Raw genomic sequence first — 21,799 nt, forward strand, 5'->3', positions numbered from 1 at the left:
TTCAATATAGTATGATTAATACTTTTACAAAGTATTCATTATTTCAGATTGATATTTCATTTTTATACAAAAACATAGTTTTAGATATTAACATTGAATTGCATTAGATAGTTTTTAGAGATGATAAGTTGTCTAGTTGTTATACTTCCGTCAATAACAGTATTTTCATTATTTGACCACCATACAGTGCTCTTTTGTAACCCACAAACGTCACTTTTAACTTCACCATGCGGATAAAAGTCAAATAACTTGTCAGGTACTTCACCTAAAACGTTTTTACTCTTATGTAGATTACAATGAAACTATTTTGAATATTTTTTGTAAGTATAATAAGTTCATTAAAAAAATTAAAAAAGGCTGAATTAACCTTTTCTTGAAACACAAGGCAAAAATAATCATTAGCTTGTTAGATTAGTATTCAAAACGTTATTAAAATTATTAGTTTAAAATTAGAAAAAGTATAAATAACTGTTAATTAAAAGTCTGGTGGTCAACGTAGTAACTAAAAAAATAAAACAGCTGTGGAAATTATTACTGTTTCTCGAAAGCAAACTAAAAATAGTATAGATTATTTAATATTGTAACATAAAGAAACATAAAAAAAAGTTCTCACTAATACATTGACAATAGCTTAAATTTATACACATACTTTAAATTCGGAAATTTTTAAGTTTAAAACAGCTTAATAAATTGGTAACAAAACATTGAAATGATAATTACCAATGTTTTCTTTGTCAGCTTTTTCAAAACTTGATTCTAGCATACTTGGATTTGTTTCGTCACCTCCGATTAAAACGTCATCGATTGCCCAGCCTGCACGGTCTGTTCCCATAGTGTATAGTCCTGCAAACAAGTAAAGGTAATGATGATCTTCAATTCCATATAACTTTTGACTTAAAAAAGTTGTTTTAAGTAATTCTTTAAGTTTATAAAGCAGATCATCGTTGAAAACTATTTGTATCCGAACAGCACACTTTAACTGGCTATTAAAGAACAAAAGTTTTTAAATGTATAGCAAAAAAATGTACCTTGTTTTTTAATTAGAGTATAACTTTTATAACTATATTGTTCGTAAGAAAATAGATACACTTAAATTATTACTTTCAAATAATATTAATTTGTGTAATATAGCTTACAACTGTTCTAATTCCGTTTAAAAGTTATTTGCTCTGTACAAACTCACGTTGTTAAGTTTTAAACTGATGTATAACTATAAAATTGAAAAACTTTAAATAAAGAAAAAGCGTTACATACATATTTTAATTATTTTTTATTAAATTTGGCCATACCTGTTTTAGTGTCAATTACAAAAGGCTGCCAAATTCTAACTTGAGTTCGTTTAGTCATTGCCTCAACAGGTATTTGCACATAATCAATTCCTACGTTTTTGTATGACTGATAGTCAAGCTCGTATAGAACCTTCCATGATAGTCCTGCATAAAAATTAAAGAAATATTTTTTTTGTATTTATTGGAGGTAATGAAGTTATTTTATTTACTTTAAGTAATTATTGTTATTAGTTCAACAAGAAACAAGTAAGATAAAATAAATAAACAAGTGTTTTTTTTATTATAATGAAAAACTATACTAACTAAGTTTTTTGTAAACAAATTTTAATATATATGTTTGCATTTGGATAAGGAAAGTTTTACTAAAATTATACTAACTGATATAACTGATATAAATTGAATTTTAAATGTAATAAAAGATTTATTACAAAAAAGTGTATCCTTACAAAAGAGGTTTACTGAATAAAAAATACCTCCATCAACAGAATACTGCATTATAAGTCCGTCAACTCTCGATGTTGCAGGGATACATGTCGAAGATCGACTTCCATTTCCAATAACTATTTTGTACTGTACAAACCTGAAACACCATAATTAAGTATATGAAAATTATAAGCAGTTAAATTTTTTTGCAACCCCAAAAATCTTGAACTTGCAATTCTTAAAACTATCAATTACTTATTAGGTATAAAATAAAAAGTTTATGGTATAACATTGAAAACTAGAACAGATCTAGTTTAAAAATAATCCGATGAAAACTTATTGTTTTCAGTAAAAGTTTAAACTACTTATAAAAATATAAGTATTAATACATGTTTTAATTAATTTTATCAAGAACTTTAATGTAGCCTGTTACCTCGCATTTCTCAAGTCTAATTCTACTGTAACTAGTTGTCTCGGGCCTGGACCATCAAAATACAATGAATCTCCATCAGAGAGTGGTCCACAATTAGACCCAACTTTTTCTGCTTCCAGAATTTCCCACAAACCACTAACGACACCACCATTATTAAAATTATCTTTTAAGTATGTCTGTTATTAAAAAAGTATTAGACAACAGCTGCCTAGTTGTATTGCTATTAAAAATTTTTGTTTTCACGCATTTTTATATACTACATTTATTTAAATTTTACTATAGTATACAGCTTAAAACTATAACAGTTAACGAGTAACTAATAAACTTTTATATCTATTCGATACAATTCTAAAAATAAACCCTAATAACTCTTTAAATTTTTTCTGTTAACAAAAACCTAGAATCACAATTTTAGCACATTGCTAGTATTATATACCTATGTTTTGCTTTTTTTGGACAATAACAAACGTAGAAACACAATTTGAAAAAAAAAACAAATAAGTTTCAAAGTCTACTGTTTTCGCTCTAGCTTAATCAACTAAAACAGATTATATAACAGTTTACTACAACACTTATTACATTTAAAGAATTACTGTTTTAAGTTACCCTCAAATTATCCGTGTTTGCGCAGTTACCTCCATAGTAACTACGGTCACAAATGCATGTTGGCTCAGCACTAGAGTCGCTGCGCACACAGACCCCTCGTCCTTGACAAGCATCTGGACACGTTGGGCCTACGTAGATGTGATCAAGACCCCAAACTACGTCAGATTTGAATTGTATGAATCTGAATCTCACCGGTCTGAACCAATTTTATAAAGGTATTGAAATAATTTAAGGAAAATATTGTTAACCAGGTTAACACAAAAGAACAGAATTGTGCTTTTACTTTAAGCTAGGTAGTTGTTTGTTTTATTTTATTCAAAAATCATTTTATTGGAATACAACGTTTAACGATTGACTGAATTGTTACAACAACTATTTGATGGTATTAACAACATCTAAAACAAAGTCGGAATTTTTTTAGTTTAAAAAAATCTTAAACTTAAAGTAATTTTACAATAATGACATTTATAACCTATCTAAAAATTTAGCTGGGAGTTTTATAGTTCTTCTACGCCAGTCATTGCTGATGAAGTGGGCTGAAGGTTGTACTTTATCTTTGCCAAAACAATTACCGTCAGAGGGCAGGCATTGTTCAACTACATATACCCAAGTGTCCCCGAAATCTAGAGAAGCCTGAACGTGAACTGGCTGGTGTGGTTTTTGGACGTCTTCACACAGAACTGCTATCTAAAGTTAGTTTTATTACTTAGTAAGATTGCATATTTTTGAAATTTGTTTAAAACATTTATCGTACTTTAGAACAAACATGCTTTTATTTATATAGGTTAACAAATTAAGTAGGTATACTAATATGTTTATCAGTAAAATGCTTTTTCGTTTTCAATAGCACTAGTGTACTTAAGGGGCAAGAGGAGATATATAAGGGTAGAAAAAAGGATTTATTCTCTATTAACAGGATTTAAAAGGATTTAAAAGGATTTAAAAATATAAAGAAGATTAAGAGAACAACGTAGAAAGCTAGACTAAAACTGAATCTGATAACAAAATAATTGAACATATATGAATGAGATAAAAACTAATAATAATTCTTAGAAATTAAGACAACGAAGCGTCTACATTTTGTAATTATTTCTAAGGAAATGTTACCAAAAATAACACACACTGCACCAACTGACTCTGCCGATTGCCAAAATTGAAAAAAAAATCTGTTTTCTAAGCATTACAAAGAGTGTAACCCATTTTAATAGAATAGTTTCGTTTGTTTTTACAACATCTGTTTAGAAAACTTAAAAGTGTCGTTTGTTTAATCTAAAATTTTTAGACTGTTTGCGTATATTTCAAATTTATAAAATCAATGAGCTAAAGTGGCACACTTTTACTACTTTGACTATACATTATTGGTCAAATAAATATGAGTAAACTTACTGTGTATTGTAAAACATAGCCCTTCTCGGCGATGAAATCTTTAGTCCCGACAGAAGCATCTATACCAGTGTTTACCCCCGCAAAAACAACGTCGTTTCTACCACAAAAAGATGTTGGTCGTGTATTGTCATAGAAACGCCACATATCCTTATCATCTCTATCCACTATAAACTATTATCTTTAAAACATAAACTTTATACATCAAAAAACTAATTATTAATTTTATTAAATTGATTTTAATCTTTAATGTTGGTGAACAAAAAGCTAAGAAGAAATTAAGTTAAATTGTTACACTAGACATACTAGAAATAATTTCTATTTTAATATTTCTAGATCTTTGTATAGAGCACAAATACGTAAGCTATGTAAATAAATATATTTTTTTTTTTTATATAAATGTTTAAAATATTAGTTCTTCTCTTCATTAGCAAAACTAACAATATAATCCGTATGACTTTTTAGTTTCTCTGTATAATTCCGGTTCGTCCATTACAAATTCATCGCTTAAATACTTTCTAAAGAAAATTTAATATTAATCTAAGCTTAGATGAAACAACGAAACATGGTATTTACTATAAATCTGAAAGTTTTAGCAGTGAGTACGAAATTATTCATAATTATAAAATAGTACTGCTCTACAAAAAATAAAATCAGACGTGTAAACTGTAGCTTATTTAAAAGAGTCTACTAAAGATACTACGTTAGAAATGTATTAGTGTTGGAAAAATATAAAATTTCTAACATTTTTTAATCATTTTTATGTCTAAGTATTCACATCAAAAAATATTTTATACAAATATAAGGTATAAAGCAGTCTTGAATATTAGGATATCTTGAATATCGGGCTACTACTACTCATTTCTTTGCACTTAACCATTAAACGCTAAATTAGTCACAGCCTAAGTGTAAGAAACCATAGAAATTAAGCGGCTAGATTTACAATAGCTTATGGAATCAAAGTTCAGTGTTGCTTGTTTGAATAAAAGTTAACAACAAAATACCCTTTTCTATCTCCACCAATATGCAGATCATCAATAACCCAATCATGCGTATCAACTCCTCCATGGTTAAGTTGAATCCATCTGAATTGAGTACTTAACTTCTTTGCTTGTGCTGGAAGGCGAATATTGATGAAACTGTATTTTAGTAAAAACCTTTACAAGTTGTAAATAACAACACTAGCATGTATTAGCAAAATATCTTTAAAAAACTTTAGAACTTCAACTAAATATTTTTTGTTATTAATTTTTTAACCAATTTTATCTAGTAAAAAAAAGCTGTGTATAGTTAAAAGTATAAAACATTTTAAAATTAAACTATTAAGTTAAGAAAACTGATTTAAAACACAAAAATTTTACTTAAGTATCGATTGAAGTCCTAAACATAAAATTTATTGAAAAGAAATAAAAATTATTAAAATTTTCTCACCCGACTTTTTCAACATGATCAGTAAAATAAATTTCGACCAGGTGTCGCCATTTAGCACCTCCACTCGATGTAAACTCAACAATGACGCCTTGATCACGTGACACTGGCACTGAAGAACATCCGTATCTGAACAAAAATTGTACGAAGTCTGCTTCCCTCGTGTCCAAAGGCTTCGTCAATAGCAGTCGCGAACAACCCTGGTTTTGTCATTTAGAGTTAATGGTTTTTACTATATATTTAAGCTATAACAAGAAGTGATAAAAAATCAAGTACATTTAAAATAATATAAAATAGTGGTATTTTTTGATAAGCTTGTAAACTATTTTCAACTTTAAGTTTCTAATCATAGTTTTAAATAATCGAATAATAGATTATTAAATTGCTAAAGATGTAATGATTATCTGTATTATTAAAACTTTAAAAAAAGTTAACTTGTAGATCTAAAATATTTAATTAATGATAAACAAATCGTTTTATTACGACAGTAAAAAAACTAAGTATTGATTTGTAATGATTGGTACACTTTATATTTTGGAATATATTACTATTTTAACCGCACACGATAGAAAAATTGTTAAGATTCTATGCTCTAAACGTTTATAAAAAATTAAGAGCTTTTACATTTTTGTTTAAAGCATACTTGTGTTAATTTAACCAAAAACAATTTGCTTTTTTTCTATAGGTAAAACTCTTTTTTTTCAGAATTTAAGCATTTACCAAAACTTCATTATTAAAAAATACAGTTATATTTTTATTTATATGAGAATTTTGCTACTAGAAAAAAAGGCTTTAATATACAAAACTTTCTAAGAATTTCAATAAAATTCTGAAAAGCAACTACATAGCTTTTTTAAATAAAAACCTGATTAAAGTGCAGCGCTTTTCCAAAACCAATTTTACCGCAAGAATCATCAATCTGCCCGCCTACTACTTGCTGAAATTTCGAAGTTGAAGTTTTTCCCGTGATTGGATCAAAGTTTTCTTTCAGGGAAGTAGGAAGCTTTGAAGTTGGGGTCTGGCAGAAATCTCCCTCCCAACCATCGTCGCAGCTTAATATAATTCCAACATTGTTGTCAGAGTTATAAAAAAGACTAGCTAACAACAGTTTTGGATATTGTTATACTATGAATTTACGATATACGCAAAACTAATTTAGCTGTTAATATGCTTAAACACTTCTTAAAGACAACATAAAGAAATACTTAAAAAAAGGACTCAAAAAGAAGTTTATTGGTAATATAAACAGACTTATATTTTCGATTGTCTTGGTATCAACGTTAGACTAAAAAAATAAAATTTTTGAAACATTTTATGTGGTTTTATGTGTAAATTTTTTTAATGAAATATATGCACTATTAAGAAAGGCAAAACTGTTATAAAATCAAACATTATAAGAAATATTTTTTTGTAGCATTATATATGAAAACTTTTATGTTAAGTAGTTATTTTTAGGTAGATGTTTTATAGTAAAGGAACACTATCTAAAAACTTTAAACTTAGTTATTAAAACTTATAAAAAATCAAGATTAAAAATAAAAACGTATTCGTTACTTGATGTTAACTGCAAACTCACATGCAAACTTTTTCATGACATCTACCATGGCCTAAACAAGCCCATGGACATTCTCCACCAATGTATACGTCATCGATTATCCACTTGCTTGCGTCATCAATCACATCAGGTTTCGGTAGACTCCATCTAAATCTTGTCGAAGAAGATTCTGTTGACTCTTGAAAAATATTATTTTATTAAGTTCAAATACACAGTTGTTTTACGTACTGTTATACGCTTTATAAAATGGTCCGACTTACTTCCAAATTAAAAAAAAGAACATTAGAGGTTTATATAAAAGTAATCACATCTGTTTTGTGGTATATGCTCGATCTTCAAAACATTTAGTTATTTATTGAATCATAAAGGGATAAATGACTTTTTCAGTTGCTATTTTTTGAGCTTTTATTTTAGTTCTTAACTTTCAAGCAATTTCAAAATGTAATACGTTCTCATAATGTCTAAAAAACGTTTTGAATACTGATGTTGTTATGCTACAATTTTATGGTTAAAAAAAAGTTTGTCTGATATTAACTTCTAATATACATTGATAAAATTACGACGCAAGACTTTGAAGTATAGTTTTTTTTTTAATCCGGCCCATTAGTTTTTAAAGGACGAAAATCCTTTACGATGAGCTTTTTTATGGAAAGTAGATAACAAATTTGTAGCCAAAATCGAAGAGATGAAACTTAGTGTTAATTAGCTTTTGAAGTTAAGTTGTCGAAATAATACTGTTTTACTATTTTAAATTTATTCTTCGTGGCTAAAATCATGTAGCAATACTTTAATCAAAAAATTAGTCCTTAACATATTTGAAATTCATACTACAATATTCCTAAAACTATGTTAAAAAAATTGTAAAAGTATAAAAACTTAAATGTTTTTTATTGTACTACTGACATGATAATTTTCAAAATTTTATAAGTTTATTTAGTCTAAAAATTTAGATTAAAAAAAAGATTGTATACTTTTTATAATAGAAATCATTTATCGTAAAGAAATAAACTGTTACAAAAAAACCTTTAAGTTTACAGGTATTTTATAAACTTACAAATTTTTTTGATAAATTACTCTTTTATGATGGCATATAAGCTTTGATAGTTATCAAAAGTGTATTAAAATTTCAGAGTAATGATAACTCTACCATACCTACTTAAAACTTTGTTTTGTATCAACACTTTGAGTTGATAAAATGGAAGAGATTATAGAATAGATAAAAGCGTTGATAGTACACAATTGAAACTTTTAATCTAAATTAAAATATTTTTCTTAAAAAAATTATAACTCTACTTTAAAATTTAAAATAAATTCTAGTTCTTAATACCACACACCTGGTAAAATTACAATAACTCTGTTTGAAGATCCATCCAAAAACTGATCTGATTTGTAAACAGTACCAGCTGTGCTTAACTGACAGTCGACTTGGTCTATTTTACACGGGCTTTTTATAAGTTTCCAATTATTGCCGTCATCAGTAGAGTATTCAAGACGAATATCTAAATTTTAAAACTAAGTTTGGTCAAATTTTTCTACCCTATGAAACTTATAAAAAACAAAAGTATTTGAATTTAGTTCTATATTTGATGTTTATTTTGTTTCGCGTAAATTCATAAGAGATAAAGAAATTGATACATTTTAGATACTTTGCTTTACTAAATATTTTTAAACTAAATGCATAAGTAGTGTTGAGCAGCTTGATCAGGAAACTGTAGCTTAAAAGTTGCAAGTTATAAGTACCTATGTCCAAATTAACCTTAAGTACACTTGTTTTAGTACTCAATGAACTTCTAAGTTTCTATTATTAAAAGTTAAACAGTCTAAACAAGTATGTTATTAACTTCAACATTATTTTAGCGCCTTACCTATTTTATCTTTAATGGATTTAAATATTGTTGTTTTGGCTTAGTATCGTTCTAAAGCTATAATTTTTTACACAGAAAATACTTTCTTTTTATTTACTTTTTTTTTTCTAATGTGTTTAAAATTTTAGCTACAAAACGAACCGTGGCAAGATTGAACATCTGAGCTCGTTGAGCAATCAGCAAACAAACTAAAGCTGACGTAAGACCCTGATGTAACTTTGACACCACTGGTGGTTGCTGCCCGGACCCCACAGTCCACCTCACAAACTTCTTTACCCCCCAACCTTAAATGAGGCCCACTTTTGAAATGTTCGCAATTTAAAGGCTCTTCCTGGTCAATCTTGCCTCCTTTGATTTCAAGCCACACAAATGGAATGCGAGGTAGACTTTTTTTTTAAATATAAAATTCAATTTTAACTAATAACAGTGTATTGCTTTAACAAAGTATTTTTTTTATTCTTAAAAATATTTAAAGTTTTTTTTTTTGAAAGTATAATTTCTAAGTAACATTATTATTTATTCTATTGTCTTATACTAAAGCTTTTTGTGTTTAGAAAAATCTGATACAATAAACCACTAAAAAAATTCTGCACACATAGGTTTAAAGAAAAAACTTTTTTAAACAAAAAACAGAAATGCTATTATTTTTTAGTTTTTATTATGATAAATTTTATAAGTAGTGAAATAAGCTAATACACGGTAAACTATTACCGCTGTAATGTTTTTTTTTTGAGATAGTTAACTTAAATAGCTTATGATAAAAATAATAAAAACTAAAAAGATAGTTATTATACAAATAAACGTTTGAAATATGTTATTAAAATCAGTGAAATATTATCGTATTGCTCAAACAGAATAAGTGTGCTAACATAGAATTTCTACTAACAGTGAAAAATTTTCGTCAATATTATCTAGATTGCTACCGACTATCACATGATCGATCCACCATTGACTTGATTTGAATTTCCCATCAACATCTGAAGGTTGCCACCACTTGAATCTAGTTGCTATGTTTCTAGCATCTTCCGGGATTCTTAACACTTGAAACATTTTTTCACCCTGTCATAGTTTCTTTTTATAGAAAAATAGCTAAAGCCTATTATATAGCTTAAATATATATGAAAACATAATGCTAAAAAAAATTTAATTATTTTTTACCTCCACATTAAAAAAACAAACCTAAAGGTAATAGTAGAAAAGAATTAAGTTTTAAAATAAGTTATAGTGTATTAAATCTAAATAAAACTAAAGGAACCGGATAAAAAGTCTTAAACTTATAGGTTGTACATCAAACCTAATATTTAAATATTACAGTCTAAAAATTTAGTCAAAATGAAGAACAGTGGATTTTAAATTTACATACTCCATGATTAAATACACAAGAATTAAAAGAAAAATTTCAGTCATAAGAATTTCACATAAACGAAAAATAACGAGCACTGCAATTAACATACCCCAAGACTCAAACATAAATATAAAAAGCTCTATATTATTAGTAAAGATTATTATTAATTATATCATAACTATATCAAGAAAAATAATAGTTAGTTGGTATAATATTAATAAACAATAATTATGTTATAAGTAAGATAAAATTTAGGTGTAGTAGTCATCTATAAACTTGAGTGGCTTTTAACATGCTTGTACTAGGCTTAGTGTAGGTAAATAAAGACTTAAATTTGTTAGGTACGTACTGCCGATTTAATACAAACTTTTGCGCTGAGTTTCAAAAAGCGTATCTAAGCGGCAGGTTACTGTAATTACCACAGACTGTCTGGTAAATGCAATTTTAACAGTTTACTTAAATTCTTTATACTTAATTTTTTGATATTTTAATGATGAACTTTCACAAATGAATCAAAATAAAATACAAACATTTCGTCCTTGTCTTTCAAAATTAAACTTTTCCAAAGTATACCAATCGATTCCACCATTGTAAGAATATTGCAAATATAGAGGAGCAACTGCGCAATCTAAAATGATAATTTTATTGCAGAACATTTTAGCTACGGTAAAAAATTACATGTAAACTTCAAGATTTTTAACCAAGCAGTAAAATAATTAAAAACCTTCAAAGTATGTTGCTATACAAATAGTAGTGAAAACCTTTTTATTAATAATTAAGATAATTAACTAACTTTTAAACTATTTATTTTAATAAACTACTTTATATCTAAAATACGTTTTAATAGTTGTAAAACTAAACACTAAATTAATATATATATAGAAAACCTTGGGTATTGCAATCTTTTTCATCTTTTATTTCTTGTTTGAGATAAAACTGTATAAACCTAAAATAAGTTCATTTGCTTAGTATACAAAACTTTCGTAGTACTATTAATTTTACTTAATAAAAATTTGTAAGAAATTTAATTTAAAAAACATGTTATATTAACACTTTTTTTCAATTTTCAAATATAAAAAGTCATTATTTTGAGTATTTTAAATCATGAACCATGTACGTAATATACTAAGTTCTAAAAGTAAGCAATTAAAAATTCTCAATTTTTTTGGTAAAGGTACTGTTGTTTAAGAATTTCACAGCTAACATTTAAACATATTCTTTTTTAAGTTTTTGGTTTTATTACTTAAACCAATAAATAGTTTCAGAACTTTTTTAAAAGCTTCGAAGTGGATCTTTTTAATGAGCTATTTGTGCTCGGACGTCTAAAAATTTAAACGTAATTTTTGTTATAAATTTTAACTATGTTATTTCTTTAAGAAAATGTCGTTTACATATAGCTAGTTTTTTTTTTAATATTTCAAAGAACAAATTTACCTATATAAAAAATGTTAAACTAACGATGAATGAGATGTGTCAATGTCGAAAGTAACTAGAGATCGTGTTCCATCCTGACACATGTGAAAATTTTTCTTTGAAAACACTACCTGATCAGGTCCCAGGCAGGACTCCTCTGATCCTGAAATCTGCCCTCCTGCCATCTGATGCCACAAGTGAGAACTGTCTATCGTGCTTGTTTCATTTGAATCTAGAGTTATTTTGTGATTTTTATGTTTTAGGTTCTTACTGAATAACAATCCTTTAAAACCGATATATATATATATATAGAAATTTACATAGATTTAGCAAAAAAAGACTTTTACAAATAAAAGTGTATGAACAAAAAAATAAAAACAAGTTTGTAAAAAGATATAAACAAATGATTATTTAAATTTAATTTTTATGACCTTTAATTTTTGTCCGAAAAAATAACAACTTACATTATACACTTACTTACTTTTACTGTAAACATAAATATTCAACATAATAAATGCAGATTTTAAAACTAAATTATTTTACCTAATTTCACTTCGAATATGTTATAAAAAATGTTAATTTCAGCTCTAAATTGAAATAATAAACGAAATACAAGTAAGTAATAAGCAAATAACTAGTTACATTTTTTTTTCAAACAAAAATTTTTTTTTAAATGTATTTTTTTAATTTTCGTTCAACCTGGACAGTAAAAACTTTTTCAATACTCTATATTGTTTTTTATTTTATTCATTTTTTAGAACTAAAGACAATTCCTTTTTTTTTGTATAACGAAAACGGTTAAAATGTATACTTTATTCCTAAATTTGCTGAAAAAACCCTGTTCTCGAAATAAAACAGCGAGTTTCTATCTATAGCAGTTTATTAAGTATTTTGCTGTTTTTTAATGAAAAAAGTATCAATCGTAGAGCTTGTTTAATGTTTTTTCCAATGAAACAAACTTTCTAGATAAATAAAAGATTTGTTACCTGAGCTGTCAAAGGTATCATAGAAGAAAGGCATTAGCAGAGAATTTTCGTCGACATGAGAACAGTCATCACCATAGAAACCGGGTTCACACACGCAAAAAACCGCCCCATCATTTGGTTCGACTTCACAGTGACCGTGACCACTGCACATACTGACGCAAGCCCTACCAATATACACGTCATCTATAGACCAAGTAACTTTTGATGAAGTTCCTTCCTCAATCCACCTGAACCTCACCTGCTTGTTCCTATAATGACGCAATAAAAAATATATCATCTATTAAAAAAAAATGTTTATATATGCTAAAATTTCTTTTTTTATACAAAAAGATTAACTTAGCTAGATACTTTGAGATACTTAGAATTATTTAACAAACATTCGAACAGTTAGAGGATGAAAAAGAAAAAAAAAACATTTTAATTAAAAGTTACTAAAACCAATTAATACTTAAATGTGTCAGTTTAGTGTTTACGACTAAGATGATACTGCTATACACATAACTTTGTTCACTATTTAAAATACTGTTTTAGATAGCTAAAAATTGATTTTGAATTATTAAAATTAATTGATGAAGTTGTATAAACTTTTTTAATAAAATCTATAAAAATCATTTTGGAGAGTTATCAAATTAAACTGCACAACGTGACTTAAGTTAATTAGAAATAATATTGAGTACTCAATGGAAAAAAAAACCACGATTATTTCTTATTATTTATTTTTTTATTTATATATTTTGTTTCATAACAAACAAAATTGATGTTTCAGCTAAAAAATAGAAAAAATAAAAGTGTTTAAAGTAACAAACTAGTAAAAAGTATTGTAATACTACTAATTAATTTAGCTTTAATTTTTTTAATTTTTTCTTTAAGTAAACCAAATTTTAAGTTCAAAAATCTATAGTTTTTTATAACCCGTCAAGTTAATTTATGCTCTGTCATTTAATGCTATTTTAGTTTAAACGAGTTTTATGCACTTATTCGCTCAATTAAGTATTTAAATACTTTACTTTCATTCATTTTTTTTTGTCATTTGTAAAACAACGTCTGTCGTCTTTTTCTTTATACTTGTTCGATATTATTACATTATAAATAAAATATTTTGAACTTAAGTATAAGAAAACATTCGAAACTGTAGATAATTTACAAGTACATTATTTTAAGGCTAAAGCTTTAGCTCGGTCAAAAATAAACTAAGTGAAGTTAAAATATTCATCATCATTTAGACCATTTTAACCAAAGTTACATTAGTCTATTGTCAAAATGGAAAGTTGAAAAACGAAAATTAGATGTTCTAAATGTAAAAATTATAAAAACGGGTGTAATAAAGAGTACAATAATTAATAGTATATACTAAAAAATATATATAAATAACTAAAAAAAGTATCTAAAAATCCAGAATATATTTAATTAAAAATTATTCAGATTTAAGAGTGACATAACGACTTGGTTACTGACTCTAAATATCAGTATAAGATTTTATATACTTTAAAATTCTAACGTTGTTTCAATATCAATAAACATAACTATATATCTTTTTAAAACCATTACTTACTCTTGACTGCAAACATGGTTTTTCCCCGTCAATGAAATTGTCACACTCCTCCAACCGACAAAAGATCCTGGGTAGTAAATTGAAGCCTCCCTACGAACATGGGGACCAGAGCACCTTGCATCCAAAAACGACAGCTCACCATGACAATGAGGTTCCAAAAGATCCCATGACGACCCATGATCATGTGATATTTCTAGTCTGATCGCTCCGTCAGATGACGGATCAGTTTTCTCACATCCGAGAGCAATCTAAATTAAAACTTGTAGAATAATTGTTCATTGTGGCGCTGCTCAAAACAGAAAACTTTAATAAATGTGTAATTATTAAACACAACTTCTGTTTTTTTTTTTAGAAAATGGTTTTCATTATATGTGAATGATTACAGTTATACAAAAACTCAAGATTACAACGTGTATTTTGAAAATAAAATCAATAAGTTCCAACTAGTTTTATTGGGAGATAATGTTTTTAAAATATTAAACCGAGTTTTTAATAATTTTTATCTTTTTTTTGAATTAAAACAATTTAGAGTAAAGATCTGAAGAATTTTAAAATCTCTGCTTTAGTTTGTTTTTATTTTACAGGAATTTAGACAGCTATCTTTTTTTATAAATGTATCGAGTTCATTATGTGTTTCCAAGCTTATAGAATTTGAGTTTATTTTAGTTCTTAAAAAATTGTTACTGAAGTCTTATACTCCTCATTATAAGCATTGTATTTGCATAAAAAACTGCAGACGTATTTTCTATTTTATAACTTTTATTTAGGTTTTTTTTACTCACTATTAGTAATATAACTTGATGTTATTTAACTGAATTATACTTTTTTATAACAGCATTACTAAGTATCTCAGTTTGTAAGCCAGCAACAATAGGCTTTTAAAATAATTTAGTTTTTGTTTTATTAAAATTATATCCATTCAACTTATTTTTTGAGTTAAAATTCTAATTTTGGTCAAACTTGAAATTTACTGTCCCTTTAAATCCAAATTTCCGTAAATATCTGTTTAATTTTTTGTCCTTGCATTTGCACTTTATATTACCAGTATTTATTACGGCCATCATCGAAAAAGTTGAGATGCCTCGCGCCATCAATAATAAATATTCAACTTGATCATGTGGTGAAATTCACTCTACATTACGTAAAATAACAAACTTTGAACTGTAGTACAGCATCTTGACAGAGGCATATATCTTTTGTCTCTATAAACTTTTTACCAGAAGAAGATTTCTCAAAAACAATAGAAAGATCCTCATCGGAACTTTCAGATAATCTATCATTAAATATTCTAGTAAATAATCTTATTGTTGTAAATTAACTTGCTGTTATCAAATATTGTTTTTGTAACATTTTCTTATTTTTCATTGGTATAGAGAAAAATACTGTTATAAAGCTTTAGGTTAATATTAGAATTAGGAAAAATGTTGTGAGAATAAACCTTTTTTTTTTACTTCAGTGTAAGATTTTAAACTAAAGTGTAGAGAAATAAAAAAATTCTTAAAACAATAACTATTATCAGTTAGTTTTTTTGATATATATCACAATTAAAAAACTTGAGTCACTTACAATATATTTAGTCATAACTTACTCATTATACTCGTAGTCGTCAGTAACTTTACAAAATGGTTTCCTTTCTGCATTATCGTGAAATACCCACTTTGACCAATCATTTTTCTCAAATTGGTCATGGACTTCTCTGACTGGACAATCGCTAGCAGGTCCACCAATGTAAAAATTATCTAATGACCACGGTGATTCATTTTCGTCTAATTAAGTTTGAAATGTAGATAAAACTTATAAACTTTAATTACTTAAACATATGAATGTTTTCATGCAAGATAATTTTTTATTTATAACTTTTTATAAAGCTATCAGTTTATTTAAAAGTTTCAAAACATGTTTCAAAAACACAGTATTATGTAGTATTTCTTACAATGTACATTTTAAACAACCATTTAATAGAAGTAATATATAAAAACAAATAAAGAAGTATAAATCATATAGCAAGTACAATACACAAAATTTGAACAGCATAAACCAACTAATAATAAATTAAAAAACTTAACTTTAAATTAAAAATTGCTTATTAATTTTTGGTAGAATAATAACTTAGGTTTGTGTTGGTGGAAAAGATTCTGAAGATAGTAGATTGCCACCTTGCGGATGGTGGAATTTCAGTGTGAAGAAACTGAGTTTGCTGTTTTGCAGTGATTTCCTGAATCGTCGACCAAGTCACACCATTATTTATGCTCGACTGAACGACAAGAAGATTATCTACAAAAAACTGTCTTTTAGAGTATTGATAACACTTTTAAAACAACACATACACATTTTTTAGGAAATATTCGCTTCATAAACTAGTTTTATTCACTACTTTGCGATGTGATAAAGAGTTTATGTACGTTTTATATTTTAGTATTTGTTTATAGAATATTATAAATTATATTGATATTGTAAAATTAAAATAACTGTTATTATCTTTTTAATTTTATAATTTTTAAAAAAGTGTTTAACAATACTTCTAGCTCCAGTTAAATACTATACACACCTTCTACTTGCTCTTCAAGTTTTACTAGTGCTTGAATAAACTTAGTGTCTACAGTATTCAAAGGTTTTGTCTGTAATAATCGAACTCCAGCTCCTGACATTTCAACGTTTGAGCCTGATGAAACTAGCTCTCTACTGGAAACTTTACCTCCAATTATCTTGTCAAACGTTGCTATAATAAATAAATAAAGTGTTAAAACGTAGTTTTTTTGATACAGAAAATTTTTGTCCTAAGTTTAACTTCCACTCGTTTGGAATGTTTCATGTTGCATTGAACTTTGTTTTTAAAACTTAATAATAGTGTTATTTTTTTAAAGCTTGTTGCTAACTTGAGGCTATGAACAGAATATAACCAATCAAAAAAAAGTAGTTTAATGAAATAATCAACTATTTGTAAACAACTTTATATTGAAATATTCTTTTGATAAAACCTGATACGTCAGTGTCGTCAAAATTATTCATTGTTTCACTTTGCAGTTTATGTGAGGGTTGACAGTGCGGAGATGCATCAAAACCTTTGTCGCAACTGCAAAAAAAAAGGATAAAATGGTTAAGGTTATATTTAATTAAAGTATGAAAATGTTTTCTTAATAACCACAAATTATAAAAACTTGTTTAATAAAACATTTTTTACATTAAATAAATATGTAGTCTTTAATTACTGATTTTTTTAGAAAAAACCAACAGATGAGTAAACTCAACTACAAATTTTTTTAAGTTTGTAAGTCTTTTTATTTCGAAATATACATTATTCAAAATATGATTTCTTCTTTGTTTTAAAAGAACGTTTTGTGTTATTTTAATTTTTTTCATTTTGATTTACTTCGTTATGTGTCTTTCTGTTTAAGTGACCTAGGTTTTGATGCCTGAGTCCATCATAAGTACAATAAACTTACAATAATAATAACAATTAAAAACAAGGTTTAAGCGATAATTAGAAGGCATACTTTTTAAACATTAAATAGAACAATTAATTGTTTTTATACTTGCTCAATAGTCCTATAATTATAATTATAAATGCGAAACCTGCACTGTGCGTCATCATAAGAAGAGAGCTGACAGTAACCAAATCCACCACACAGCCACTCACCACAACCATTGCCAAGGTACAAGTTGTCAATTGACCAGTTGGAATTGTAGGTTTCATTTGAAGAGTGTGAGTATCGGACCCATCTAAATCTAGCTGTTGACATCCTGTTTGTAACAAATAAAAAAGAAATTAAAATACATTCGAGATACTAGAATCAATTTCCCTAACCTAACTGATAAATGATTTTCTTTTCAGATGAGTTTTTTATTTTGAAATAAGTAAACACATGAATTTTACTTATACTAGATCTTATTTTCAACAATGATTAAATATTTTCAAACAATTTATGGTCTTTTTTTTTTAATATAAGCACAATACTTAAATAATAAATAAGTACAGCTATTGATAAATCGAGAAAGTAATTATCGGAGTATAAAAATTTTATGAGATTAAGTACCAAAGTTCAATGTTCAAAAATCTAAATCCAAACATTATGTTCTTGTAGTCAGGTAGAGCTTTTTCAGAACAAATACTGTATAAAAGATTATTCAATATAAATAAAAAAAGATCAACACTTTATAACCTTGTATGTTCAGAATTTTTAAAAACTCAAATACTTTTATAAAATAGCTTTAACCAAAGTAAAATTGTAAAAAACTAACGTTAAAGCTTTTTAAGTTATACAAAAACTTATTTAATTGCCGGGAGATATTAACTAAGACCTAGAAAAATCATAGTTCATTAAAACTCAGTATACCTTACAGCATCATCAAGATAGACTGTATGTCGTGTCCACTCCTTGTTTAGCATCGGGTTGTACACAGTTCCAAACTCTCTGTCGCAACCAGCTTTGAACTGTTTTTCTACAAAACACATGTTTTTTACAAAGCAAAGAGTTTAAAAGAGGCAACTTTTATTTATTTAGTTTTAAACTAAAAAGTAAGAACCTATATTAAATTCAAAAATTCTATCAATGTAAATTATCTCTTAATTAACCATCCATAATTTTTAAAACATTGGGAAAAAAAGTTTTTACCTGTCAAGCAAGGTTTTCTTACAAGTTGGTACGACTTTCCTCGATCTTGGGAGTATTCTAACCTCAGTTTGTCTTCAGATGTTTCGATGCAACTGGTATGTTTGAGATCAAACTGCAAAAAAGTCCCACTTTTCAAGTAGAAGTCCCACGTCTCAAGAATCGACGGGCTGGCTGTAAAACAAAGTATTATTGCGTAAAGCAAAACTTCTTCAACTCATGGTTAACTAAAAATAAAGTATAGAAACAACTTAAAACAAATAAACAATGTTTTGTAGTCTAGTAAATTTTGTAAAATATTTACTAACTTTATTTGTAACTAATTGAAAATAGATGATTTGGCCGATCAAACTCAAACATACTACCTAATTTTACAATTTTATACGGTTTTATCTTATAAGATCTTTCAGGATTAAACGTTAAAAGCATAACTACCTATTAATTTAAAGTTTATAATAATCATATATTTAAGTTAATTTATTTTCCTTTAAACTTTTAAACTTTTTTTTACTAAACTATCTAAATCTGAATAATTTTACTATGTAATACTTGAAATTCGAGTAAGTCTAACACTATGCAAACCATGTACATTTTGCTTAAATATAGGTACTGTGTAAAACATTTTTTTAGTTGTTTTTTTTAAATTGCTTAACTACAGTGATGTTTATTTTACTTAAAGCTTTTTACACACAAAAGTAAATTACTTTAACGTTTTACTTACATCCAAGTACAGCAGATTGCCCTTTCACTTTAGTTTTTGTTCCTTCGCAGTCGCTTGTAACAGTAATAGTCGTTCCTTTCAATCGGTACAAGTTGTTGTTGTTTGTTAGCTGAGTAGATTCATACTCGTAAGATTCAAAGTCTTCATAGAAACCGTTGCTAAGCATATTGGCGACTCCAACAAAAATGTTATCGATCGCCCAAGATGATCTTTGGTCATCTGTAATATAAACATATAATTAACTAATAGAGAAGTATGAATATTAAGCAAAGTTCACGTTTTTTCTTTAAAATAGTAGAAACAATCACGAAATAGTACAAAAAAAAAGAACTTTGAAATAGTATTAATCGGTAAAGCAAATTAAAAGCATGTATTTTATTGAAATTAAACGTAGTTGTATAATTTTTACCAAATTTTAATTTAAACCTAAACTTCCTACTGCCTTTTATGATATTTTACTTGAAAAATGTTTGTATATATAAAATCTATATGTTACCTTTTAAACCGAGAGGCTGCCACCACTTAAAAGATGTGGATGTAGTTTGTGCTTGAAGTGGGATATCCATAGAAACTATGTTGTTTCGACTGCCAAACTGGTCAAAACTCAATTCCTAAAAAAATATTAACACTTCTTAAAATGTAAGTACTTTCGTCAACCACTAGACACAATGCTTTTTTTTAACATTTGCCTATAAATATTTTTCGAGGTAAATTTTATTTTAAATTTTATTTGAAATCAGTAGGTTTAATTCATTAAGTAAATCTATAAAAAAAATCAGACTTTTATGAGGGACCAGGTAATGCCATTGTTCTTTGAATACTGAAAAATAATTCCTTCATTCCTCCTATTTGGTGCACCGCAAGATTTTGTTGCAGGTATCGAACCAATTTTTAGGTAAAACTGAATCAACCTGAATATAAAGCATTCATTTTATTACGATAAAATATGTCCATAGCATTATATACAATTTTAAACTAGTTTTGCCATATTATTTTTACAATCTAAAAATTAAAAATATTGTTGTATTGATTTATTGTTTAGCCGAATTGCATTCTTTGTTTAAAAATATTTTTAATTTGTTAAGCTGTTACTTTAAAAGATTTAAATTAACTAATTTGTTTTGACTATGTTGTTTGTAATAGAAACAAAATTGGGATAATTTACAAATAAGTTTTTTTAAATAGTAAGATTAGAATAACTTCTTTTTATATTTTAATTTCAAAACGTAACTGCTTAAAATAAAACTGAGCTCTATAATGCGTAATTTTGTTAAACCTCGTATTCGTAGTATCCATACTTTTTGTTTGTAACTTCCTAGTTCCTAAACCTTCGAAAACAAGAGAGTTTTCCTCATGTGCAACTCCGCACACTGCACTACTACTCACAACTCCACCGTAAGGACGGTACCATTTTGTGCCGTCAATTTCACTTTCAAAATCGCTCCAAATACCGCTGGCGTGCTCCTTTGAAGGACGGCAACTACCAATACTGGATTCTGATTATATAAAAAGTTTTCAGTACAAGTAAGTGGCTTAAGTCATTTTTTATTTTGTTTTAAAATTTTGCTTCTATGCGTTTGGTTTGTTTTAACATAAAGCACTAATCATATTTTACAATATTCAAGATGTTATAAGTGAGTTTGTTAAAACCAAGTTGGTTTAAAAAAAAGTTGTATTAAGAAAATAAATTTAGCAAAACAATATAATTTGTTAAAACTAACAAAATATATATAACAAGTTTTTTTTCATGAAAAATTTACTGTACATTGATACTTTAAAGTTTAAAGTAAAATATAGTATTAGAACTTAATAAAAAAACAAACCCTGATAACCCTTATCACAAATACACTGATGTCTGCTTCCACTTCTCTTAACACAAGAACCATGTCCACCACAGTTATCGGGACATTTTGGTCCAACATACACAGCGTCAATGGCCCAATCGGAAGGGGGTTGAGAAACATCAACTTTTTGGTACCATCTGAACCGGACTATCCTTCAATTTTTTTAATAATGTTATTTAGATACTATTTGTAGTGATTGAAAATATACTTCTAAAGATAATTTAATAAAATAAAGTTAGTCTCAAGCTTTGAAACGTGTATTAATCAATTACTAAAATGTTATACTCTTTTAAAATAGTTTTAAAAGAATTGATTCAATTGAAGCTGCTAACTCTTTTTTTTTTTT

The 21,799-nt window shown here is 26.9% G+C and overlaps 1 protein-coding gene across 1 annotated transcript in view; it reads right to left on the reverse strand.

Annotated features, from left to right (window-relative positions):
• The window catches only part of LOC145829967 (reelin-like), a 43,456-nt gene that overhangs the window by 8,536 nt on the left and 13,121 nt on the right, over nucleotides 1-21,799 (reverse strand). Inside the window, exons 25-58 of the mRNA XM_082937859.1 lie at nucleotides 21,433-21,605; nucleotides 20,886-21,105; nucleotides 20,391-20,520; nucleotides 20,106-20,220; nucleotides 19,610-19,828; nucleotides 18,892-19,062; nucleotides 18,613-18,718; nucleotides 17,852-18,019; nucleotides 17,257-17,351; nucleotides 16,827-16,997; nucleotides 16,388-16,552; nucleotides 15,867-16,044; nucleotides 15,434-15,551; nucleotides 14,279-14,526; nucleotides 12,727-12,974; nucleotides 11,786-11,972; nucleotides 11,215-11,273; nucleotides 10,858-10,955; nucleotides 9,869-10,041; nucleotides 9,124-9,368; nucleotides 8,452-8,616; nucleotides 7,139-7,295; nucleotides 6,428-6,614; nucleotides 5,566-5,762; nucleotides 5,139-5,273; nucleotides 4,576-4,652; nucleotides 4,138-4,301; nucleotides 3,224-3,438; nucleotides 2,752-2,947; nucleotides 2,146-2,321; nucleotides 1,763-1,869; nucleotides 1,290-1,433; nucleotides 721-843; nucleotides 93-265 (exon numbers count right to left, since the gene is read on the reverse strand). Coding sequence (XP_082793985.1) covers nucleotides 93-265; nucleotides 721-843; nucleotides 1,290-1,433; nucleotides 1,763-1,869; nucleotides 2,146-2,321; nucleotides 2,752-2,947; nucleotides 3,224-3,438; nucleotides 4,138-4,301; nucleotides 4,576-4,652; nucleotides 5,139-5,273; nucleotides 5,566-5,762; nucleotides 6,428-6,614; nucleotides 7,139-7,295; nucleotides 8,452-8,616; nucleotides 9,124-9,368; nucleotides 9,869-10,041; nucleotides 10,858-10,955; nucleotides 11,215-11,273; nucleotides 11,786-11,972; nucleotides 12,727-12,974; nucleotides 14,279-14,526; nucleotides 15,434-15,551; nucleotides 15,867-16,044; nucleotides 16,388-16,552; nucleotides 16,827-16,997; nucleotides 17,257-17,351; nucleotides 17,852-18,019; nucleotides 18,613-18,718; nucleotides 18,892-19,062; nucleotides 19,610-19,828; nucleotides 20,106-20,220; nucleotides 20,391-20,520; nucleotides 20,886-21,105; nucleotides 21,433-21,605 — 5,503 coding nt within the window. The remainder of the gene's footprint in view (nucleotides 1-92; nucleotides 266-720; nucleotides 844-1,289; nucleotides 1,434-1,762; nucleotides 1,870-2,145; nucleotides 2,322-2,751; nucleotides 2,948-3,223; nucleotides 3,439-4,137; nucleotides 4,302-4,575; nucleotides 4,653-5,138; nucleotides 5,274-5,565; nucleotides 5,763-6,427; nucleotides 6,615-7,138; nucleotides 7,296-8,451; nucleotides 8,617-9,123; nucleotides 9,369-9,868; nucleotides 10,042-10,857; nucleotides 10,956-11,214; nucleotides 11,274-11,785; nucleotides 11,973-12,726; nucleotides 12,975-14,278; nucleotides 14,527-15,433; nucleotides 15,552-15,866; nucleotides 16,045-16,387; nucleotides 16,553-16,826; nucleotides 16,998-17,256; nucleotides 17,352-17,851; nucleotides 18,020-18,612; nucleotides 18,719-18,891; nucleotides 19,063-19,609; nucleotides 19,829-20,105; nucleotides 20,221-20,390; nucleotides 20,521-20,885; nucleotides 21,106-21,432; nucleotides 21,606-21,799) is intronic.

This window comes from Thalia democratica, chromosome 2, assembly GCF_965202585.1.
Source record: "Thalia democratica chromosome 2, ktThaDemo2.hap1.1, whole genome shotgun sequence".
In the NCBI taxonomy this organism is placed as follows: Eukaryota; Metazoa; Chordata; class Thaliacea; order Salpida; family Salpidae; genus Thalia; species Thalia democratica.